This window comes from Globicephala melas, chromosome 2, assembly GCF_963455315.2.
Source record: "Globicephala melas chromosome 2, mGloMel1.2, whole genome shotgun sequence".
In the NCBI taxonomy this organism is placed as follows: domain Eukaryota; kingdom Metazoa; phylum Chordata; class Mammalia; order Artiodactyla; family Delphinidae; genus Globicephala; species Globicephala melas.
In genome coordinates, this window is record NC_083315.2 from 4426975 (window position 1) to 4436664 (window position 9690).

At 45.0% G+C, this 9690-nt stretch overlaps 1 protein-coding gene across 1 annotated transcript in view; it reads right to left on the reverse strand.

Annotated features, from left to right (window-relative positions):
* Positions 1–8471, reverse strand: part of SLC39A12 (solute carrier family 39 member 12) — a 69317-nt gene extending 60846 nt beyond the window's left edge. Inside the window, exons 1-2 of the mRNA XM_060293676.2 lie at positions 8388–8471; positions 6949–7295 (exon numbers count right to left, since the gene is read on the reverse strand). Coding sequence (XP_060149659.1) covers positions 6949–7209 — 261 coding nt within the window. The 5' untranslated portion in view covers positions 7210–7295; positions 8388–8471. The remainder of the gene's footprint in view (positions 1–6948; positions 7296–8387) is intronic.
* Between the last annotated feature and the right edge of the window lie 1219 nt (positions 8472–9690).

Consider the following 9690-nt stretch of genomic DNA (forward strand, 5'->3'; position numbering starts at 1 on the left):
ATGATCATTTCAACGCATAATCAAAACTCTAAAAAAGTATTAATGAGCTATTTGATGTTCTTTTCGTCACACTAAGTCTTTGAAATCTGCTGTGTGTTTTACATGTATCAGCATATCTCAACTGGGATGACCCACATATTAAGCGCCTAACAGCCACAGGCAGCTCTAGCATTACCATTTTTCCTTTTTTTCATAGAACTAGGATACTAAGGTTACTATGTCTCCTTGTTTCTTTTCTATTTCCTCTTGAAGACAACTGGCTCATTAAGGCTGGATTTTGTCTGTTCTGTGCACAGGTCTGTCCTCAGCCTCTAGCACCATGCCTGGCACTTAAGAAGAGTCACAGTGGAATGAACGAGTACCATCTGCTTCTCTCTTAGCCTACCTAAGAGAACTGATGTCAGTCCTTTCTGAGACGCAATCAGTTACCACATCCTGCTATTAACAGAAATGCTGGTGGTTCGAGAATTACTAAAAGTGCTTCCATGATGCTTTGTTTCACAACCCACAGGCAGACAGCTGGCTTATCTCATCTGGGAAGTTTACATGGCAGAGGAAGGTGTTTGGGATAATGGGCTGGGACAGTGAGAAAAAGATAGACACAGGGGTTGTGGAAGAGAAGCTCTCCCAGCAAGATAAGAGCTGTGTTTCTTCGAAGACAGTTGGGTAGCTTCTGGGAATGCTCCCAGCGTCTGAGAAGCAGCTCATGACACGGCACCAGCCTCAGAGTGAAGGCATCAAGAGATGCCTATCTGAAGGACATCCCTGGTGGTCCTGTGGTTAAGAGTCTGCTCTTCCAATGCAGGGGACGCAGATTTGATCCCTGCTTGGGGAACTAGGTTCCCACATGCTGCGTGGTCTGGCCGGTAAATACATACATACATACATACATACATACATAAAATATGCCTATCTTGAGCCCCAGGGGAGTTGTCCCACTGTGGGATAATCTACTACGAAATCTTTTCATCTGTTCTCTGAGGTGGAAGTTTCAGGGGTCCTAATTCCATGTCTGCTGTGTGTCCCATGGGTAACATCTGGAAAATACCATCTGAGCCAGAAAGAAGCATGTCATCCATCCGTGAAGCAAAGCATTAATCACGTTCTTCACAAGCCACACAGATTCCAATTTCTCCCCAACTCAACTGTGAGAGGCCAAAACCTCAGCAAACAGAGGCAGGCTTCCCAACGAGATCAACTCTGAGTGTCAATATTAAACTCAGCCACCAAACCCGCAGCAGCCCTTTCCTGTTCCCTCCTCAGCCCTAGAGAAAAGTCCATAGGTTGGTAGCTGTTAGACGGGACTGACACCAGGACCCAGGGAGGTGAATCAGCTGAATCGAGCTTTGTGCCAAATAACCTCCTGAAACTAAAGTATCGGGAAAACCATCGGTCACATCAGCTACCATTTATCGGAAGCCATGTGTCCAAGACAGTGCTAAGTATCTTCCATATCAAGGCATCCCTCAGAGTATAAATCTCATTGGTTCTGGAAAAGGTGTCGGATGATCAATTTTTCAAAAGGGGGAAACTCATTGCATTATTTTAAATGGAAAAAAAAAGCCCACGTCATAATCCACCACGTATTACTGCACAATCAAAAGCATTCAGAATACCACCTACCCAATTACTGAATTCATAAAGAATTAATTAACAGGTACATATACATGCAGTATGCAAAGACCCTGCACAGAATTAAGTATGAAGCATGTTTTCCTTCTATGAGGAAAATAGACCCTTAGTATGTGTGCCAGCCAAGTTTAAGAGCGGGTGAGTAACGTACCTAAAGCCACACAGTTACTAGTGGTTGCCCAGTCTTAATTCCTGCTCTGCCAGTGATAGACTTTGTACTTGCTGTGCAGCCCCTCACCAGGTAACTTTCTCTCCCTCCTGTTTGGTAGGAAGAGATCTGGTCCATTAGGAGGCTAGGGGATTGGCAAGGTTATAATGCCCATCAGTGAGAACACGGTGCAGCCAGCGGGCAGGACAAGTTCACCTTTAGAGGCTTCCAAGTGCTATGCAGCTCGTCTGATGGCGCCGGGTAGGTGGGAATAAGAGCGCCAAGCACATGTAGGACCTCCGTGAGCCACCAGACCAGATGTATGCGGCCCAGGTGTGGTTGTGTGCTGGTTGCACAGTGTCTGTGGCCACCCTGTATCCCATCCAAGCAGCCCGAGACCCTTGTCCACTCGTGGCTCCTTCTCCAGGCTTTTGCTCTGTGCCTTTCTAGGGGTGAGGCAGGAGGTAGCAGAAAAGAGGGTAAGATAAAGTCCCCTCTCCTATCAGGGCAGGTACAGTCCCCTCTCCTATCAGAGTAGATAGAGTTCCCTCCCCTATCAGGGCAGGTAGAGTCCCCTCTCCTATCAGAGTAGATAGAGTCCCCTCTCCTATCAGAGTAGATAGGGTCCCCTCTCCTATCAGGCTAGATAGAGTTCCCTCTCCTATCAGGGCAGGTAGAGCCCCCTCTCCTATCAGAGTAGATAGAGTCCCCTCTCCTATCAGAGTAGATAGAGTTCCCTCTCCTATCAGAGCAGGTACAGTCCCCTCTCCTATCAGAGTAGATAGAGTTCCCTCTCCTATCAGGGCAGGTAGAGTCCCCTCTCCTATCAGAGTAGATAGAGTCCCCTCTCCTATCAGAGTAGATAGAGTTCCCTCTCCTATCAGAGCAGGTACAGTCCCCTCTCCTATCAGGCTAGATAGAGTCCCCTCTCCTATCAGAGTAGATAGAGTCCCCTCTCCTATCAGGCTAGATAGAGTCCCCTCTCCTATCAGAGTAGATAGAGTTCCCTCTCCTATCAGGGCAGGTACAGTCCCCTCTCCTATCAGAGTAGATAGGGTCCCCTCTCCTATCAGGCTAGACAGAGTTCCCTCTCCTATCAGGGCAGGTAGAGCCCCCTCTCCTATCAGGGCAGGTAGAGTCCCCTGTCCTATCAGGGCAGGTAGAGCCCCCTCTCCTATCAGGCTAGATAGAATACCCTGAACACAATCAGGCAGATGTTCACTCCAGAATTTTTTTGTAAAAGGCTTACATGTTGGAAGGTAAATCAGTTTCTGACTTGGAAAAGTTTAAATAAGTTGTAGAAGCAGCTCATTTTATCTTGCTAGAGATTTGGGTCATCTTGAATGAACAGAGGTAGTCTACCCCTTGCTTAAGTTTTGAGGCCTGCTGAAATGGAACTTAATGGTGAATCAGAGGACCATGTGGTGAAAACTCTGTGCTCTGATATTTGAGTCTTTGACAAGTTACCTTAATGCAGAAGGTGGTGGCTTGAGGACGGAGTGGTGCAGGGAGAGTCGGAAGAGCTAACAAGGTAAAATCTCTTCTGGGCGTGGACGTGACAAAAATTGCTATGGGGGTTGGTGGGGGGACTGGGATTTTCAGTTCATCACCACTAGATTTGTTTCAGTTGTTACAGTTTTCCAAAGTGGCTCAGTTGTGGTTTGGGAGAGGATGTTTAGCAAAATTTTGCAAATACTGGCACCCCACAGGCATCAGATCTGTCCCAGGCTCTGACTCCAGTAAAGTGATTCTTTTTTTTTTTTTTTTTTTTTGCGGTACGCGGGCCTCTCACTGTGTGGCCTCTCCCGCTGCGGAGCACAGGCTCCGGGTGCGCAGGCTCAGCGGCCATGGCTCACGGGCCCAGCCGCTCCGCGGCATGCGGGATCCTCCCGGACCGGGATACGAACCCGTGTCCCCTGCATCGGCAGGCGGACTCTCAACCACTGCGCCACCAGGGAAGCCCCTAAAGTGATTCTTTGTTGAAGAACAATGGCCTCATTCAGAAATAATCCATTGACTTCCTTTGAATCGCGTCAGGTGGAGGCATAAGGTTTAAGAGGAAAAGAAAAACACAGATTCTGGGAATTCGTTTTTCTACTTCATAAGGAAACAAACTTTGGTAAAAAAAAAAAAAAAAAAGACTAGTCAAATTGTGAGAAGTCCTCTCTACTAAGCTAAATGGACTACTCAGACGTTTGGTAGTAATTTTCTATGAACCCTGGAGCCAAATCAGATTGCCTTTTCCCAGCTGCTTAATTCAGCTTTGTTTACTGCTTGTGTATTTCAGGCGCGAGCCTCAGCGACAAAGGGCTATATGAAATCTTCTGTGTTAATAAGGCAGCTGTCAGAACCTGCAGGGTAAGCTTGAGGAATTTTAGACCAAGAGATGTTTAGAATTTGATTTTGCGTTATGGGTAAGTCAGCTGCCTTCTTTTAAGTTCTTAGATTTTTAAAGTTCTGTTTTAGGAGGGGGCAGGGTTGCTAACAATTGACTATACAACACAAGAGGGAAATTATATTTCTTCCTTTTCCTCCCAGACAAAGATCTGGAAGGATGTCAGCTGATGACGGGCGCTAGCTTTTTGTGGGTCTGTACTAGATTTAGTGGCATTTCTAAGTGACAGAAAGGAAAGTCTTAACTGAGAAGAGTTCAGATAAACTTTCTCGATAAACAAGATAAAGCTTGATGCTTTTCAAACTTTATTCCATCACCATTATGACAACTCGGGGATAGGGGAGGGAATTAAATGCAGGACCTAAAAGCATTGATTCTCTCTGAATGTGTCTGAGAATCGCCTGGAGATCTTGGTTAAAATCCCCAAACCTCGGGCTTCCCTGGTGGCGCAGTGGTTGAGAGTCCGCCTGCCGATCCAGGGTACACAGGTTCGTGCCCCGGTCTGGGAGGATCCCACATGCCGCGGAGCGGCTGGGCCCGTGAGCCGTGGCCACTGAGCCTGCGCGTCCGGAGCCTGTGCTCCGCAACGGGAGAGGCCACAACAGTAAGAGGCCCGCGTACCGAGAGGAAAAAAAAAAAAAAAAAAAAAAAAATCCCCAAACCTCTGGGGACAGTCGAGGTGGGCGGGGCCGGGGGATGTGCAGGAGGGGGCTGCAGAGGAAAGTCTTGTTTTCTCAGCAGCACTGAAGGTCCTTCACAAAAGCTGCTCCAGTGACCTGGAAAAGGGGGCACTGGACATTTCCGCGAATATAACAGGGGAAGAGAGCTTGAGCTCGTATATGCTTTCATAGATGGTCATGTGACCTCACAGGGAGCCACCTGAGAAAGGAATCAGCATCTCGGCATCCTAACAGCTAGACGGTGCCAGAACAAGGACACGGACCCAGTGCTGACGGACTCCAAACCAGATTCTTTTCCCTTCCCCACGCCTGGAACCCATGCAGGCTCGTGGTTCTCATCATACCTGAAGTGGAATTTATTCTTTCGGAGTTAATTAATCCCTAATTAAATGTATTAAAACCCCCTTCTCACCCTTCCCGTTAAAAAATTAGATTAGATGATGATGATGATTCGGGTAAATTGGAGACTTCTGAGCAGGTGAAGCTGAGATCAGCCTCTTTTTTTAAGCTTAGTCTCTTAGAGAAAGAGAGACAGCGGCAGCAGGAGGGTGAAGCTATTACAGACAGCGTTTCACTTCCTAGGAATGGAACAGAAACTCAATTGGCCAAATACTTGTTAATGTCATAGAAATCAAAAAAATGTACAAAACAACCCATTGCCCCCCCCCAAAATGGAGAATAATCTTGCCTGTTTACATCCCCCCCGCCCGGCCCAAGCTAAAGTAATATCCAACCAGCCTTAATAAGGCATTTCATGTCATTAGAGAACATTTCTCTGAAGCGAATTCTCAGAGGACATTAATAAGATATGACTCCTAGTTATTTCCGGTGGGAAGTCTTCTGTTGCTATATATATAAATTACTGTCATCACAGATGAGTTGCCTTTACAACGCATGTTTTCTCTGGGAACCCTCGGGAGTTTTACTGATTACTGAATTATTTACTGTTTGCACAGAGCAGAGAAAAATTCTGTTAGCAAGACCCTTCTGTGAAAAAAACAAAAACAAAAACAAAAACATTTGGCCAAGAAATGTTTCCCCCAGAACAAAGCGTGATTGAGAAGATCTGCTAAAATTTATTTTGGGGAGAAATGATTTGCCTCTCTTATTTAGTTAGTTATGTCTTAATTTATTTACTTATTTATTTGTGAGTGAGTTCATTCTGAAAAATCTCATCTCAGGAAAGGAATGCGCAGACTGTTTGGGTCTGTTTTTTGTCTGAAGTCATTTTAAGACATGGGCTCTTGCCTCTGGGGCTGCTCTGGTCATCCCCCCTCCCCCCACCCAATGGAGACATTCTGATGTTACATTAAATGCTGATTTTACAGTAATGCTGATTTTACATTAAAGTGGCCTGCAGAGATTTTTAAAAATTCCATCCAGGGAAAGTGAAATCTCAACCTCTGGAGAGGAAGCTCCAGCCCGGGTGTTTTGTGGAACCTGGCCAAGTGATGCTAATGCACAGCCAGGGTTTGAGAGTCACTTGATAGACTAGGAAATGCCTGGAAAATGGGTTTCTGGGGCCCATTTTAGCCCCACTGGGAGCACTTCCCTTCCCCAGCTTAGATTCCTCATTTTTAAGCAGATGATAATCCAATTCATTAACTCCCCACGATGCAAAATATTAGAACACACCTACCGATATCTGGGAGAAAGTACTTAAAAAATTCAACATGAGATAAATAGCAGATTGGTATTATTATGCCTCAGAAAACAAATGGCATCTATCTAACCAATCATGTTCAAGGTCACTGCAAGCTCATTAAAAGGATTAGCCAATCAGAAGGAAAAGGGATCTAGAAGTGCATACCTGCAAAATAAATACCTCTAAACCTGCAGAAGCATTGTAGAAAGGCTTACTGAAGCATTACCATTTTAATAAAAACAAGTTCTCCCTGTCTCTAAATGCCATATGCAGAATGCTGTATGATTTGTCATATCCCAAATATGGGCGTTATTACACCATAATGCATTGCCCACTCGGATACTGGAAGGTTTGCAATGGATTTTTCTTTCCTAAAGTAAGCGGCTAAGGAATGCATGGCTCTCTTTGGAAAATGCCCTTGTCCCTGATCCCATTCTATGGCACTAACCAGATTGCAATCTCCTTGCCTTCCGTCTGTCCTCCGTGGGCACCCGGTTTTCTCTAGCAGCGTTCTGATGAGGCTTCTTGAGTGGTTCAGGGGCGTGGGCTCTTCTGCCGAGAGAACATGTAGAACTTCCGTCAGTTGCCCTGGACTCCAAGTGCCGCTGCTGTCTGGAGTTGAGGGTCTTTCCATCTCAGTCAAGGGAACCAGGCTGAGTAGCAGGAACAATGGCCCCCCGAACACAGAAAGCTTTCTCCAGAAGCACATTTCCACTCTTCCTCTAGCCCAAGTCTGCCTCTGATGGCGGTGGGTGGGTTGGTGTTCACAGTGTCAACTTGTAACTGGAGGAATGTCTGTGCAAAGAGGAAAAATAAAGCCTTTAATTACGGTGCCTGCAACAGGTTTGAAAGGATTCATTAATTGGGTGGCTAAGCTGATTGGCAATGACAAGCTGTTTCTGAACAACTGGGGGTCTGTAGCTCACTTATAACTCCCACCAACCGGCAGGAAACTATGGTGGGTGTACTTTCAAACTGTACAACAGCCAAGAAGTGTGTTATATTGTCTCTCTCTGAAATAGACAGAGTCAAAAATTAGGAAGAATGCATTTCACGGTCCATCCTGACGGTGCTACAGGTCATAAGACCCGGGGCAAGAAACACCCTCATTTATTTTTTTATTGGAGTATAGTTGATTTACAATGTTGTGTTAGTTTCAAGTGTACAGCAAAGTGATTCAGTTATACATACGTATATATATATTTTTTTCAGATTCTATCATGTAGTTTATTACAGAATATTGAGTATAGTTCCCTGTGCTATATGTAGGTCCTTGCTGTTTACCTATTTTATGTATAGTGGTGTGTATACATTAAGCCCAAACTCCTAATTTATCTCTCCACCCCTGCCAACAGGAAACGCCCTCATTTTATCCCATTGATTTATGGGCCTCATCAGTGAAGTAAGTAAATAAAAGTAAACAGAAAATACATTTGAATAAATTACAGCTATCATGTTGAGTTAGAAGATTTTTCGATAAGGAAGGGACTAAAAGAAAATAGTAACATCGAGAACATACTGGTTACTTTTTAGTTTTCAGTTGATTAAAAGTATGAACTATCTTGGAAAAACAAGAGAGTTTCAAGGCCACACGAGCCATGATACATCCACATATTCAGGCCTCAGCAAAGAAGTGAAAGGACAGCTTGAGAACCAATCAGCTTTCTGGAAAAAAATTAATATCTTCAACCGACTGCTTAAGGAATGCAAAATGTTAACAGCATCTCATGGCAGATCTTGGCCCAGAGATGAGCTAATAATGACTGTGGGGTAGTGAGAAAAATACTTTCATGGTTTAAAAAGAAAAAAGAGAGAGTTTAAGATTCTTATGTTAGCGTTTAAAAAATGACAGACGATGATACAAACATTTCTAAACCCTGTGCTTACCTTCAGACAAAAGACAAATGATTATTTATCTGGAGCTCTGTGGCCTTTTAAATCTCAGAGAGTATTTCATGGTTACAAAGTCCTCTGTTTTTAAAATTCCTTGACTGTGTGCTGGGAGCTAGAGAGGATTATTTCAGCCCAGAACAGTTTTCAGTTGCTATGGAGAATAACAATGAAGGTGGATAAAAGTGAGAACTTTCTGTCTGGCCGATTTTCAGGAAAACCAAATTAGTGTCGCTAATGAACCTGACTTTTTATATCAATATTGACCAACTGTCTTAGAATTCTGAGAAGAACCTTAGAATTTCCTACAGCCACTTGTCCTTTAAAGGACTGAGCTAGGTCAAAAAAGTTCCCCTTGTAGAATGGAAAGGCTTTTGTGTTAGGTCAAGACATTTTTTCCCCCAGAGGATTCTGTGATAATTGTTTTATCCACATCGCAAACCAACGATTTGTTGAAAAGATAGGCTCATTAGAATTTTATTTTATAAGGTGCAGAGGTTTAAACGATTTCAGGCATTCGTGAATTCATAAATAGATTTTTCAAAGAAAAAGTGTTTGCTGGAGGAATAAAGTTCTTACCTGGGACGTAAGTGGGAAACTTTAAGTAGCTATATATATTCTGATCCCAGAGCCTGTGGTAGAGGTCATTGCATAAGGCCCTCGGGTCCTGTGAAAAGAGCTCTCACTAAGTTATTGGGGAATAAATGACTGAAAGAACAAATGAAGTGGTGACTTTTATAGGAGGTAAGAGACGTCAAGACCCAAGATTTCAAAGTGGACAGTGTACGTGGAAACAGCACACAGGCTATAGACACACCGAGTGAACCTGAAGAGTGTAGGAAATGGGGAGAGGCTTGAGTCTGCTGCTAAGGTGCTAGCTGAGTGAGGAGGGGAAGGAAATACAGAGAGAAGGAAGGCGACATCATGAGTGTCCTCAGCTGCTCATTGGATATGAAAATTGGGAGCAACCGGGTGAGAGAATCCTAGGCCCACACTGATAACCCTGTCAGGAATACGGAAGGCTGGCACTCCCAGAAAATGGCCGGCTGCTCTCAATTACACAGCACGGAGCCCTCGGGTTTAGCTAAACCGTCAAGGGAAGGGCCTTGGCCTGTTTCTCAGGAGCTCTGCGGGGAGATTACCTGGAGTTAGAGTCCAGAACCAGCGGTCCAACAGAAGAGCGAGGAGGCGGTCAGGCCCTTCCAGCCGTGGATCCGGAGCACGCAGAGAAGCAAAGGGACTGAGGACCAGAGGGCGGCACTGCGAAGCTCGCTGCAGGCTCCCGCCCCTGGCCTGTTGC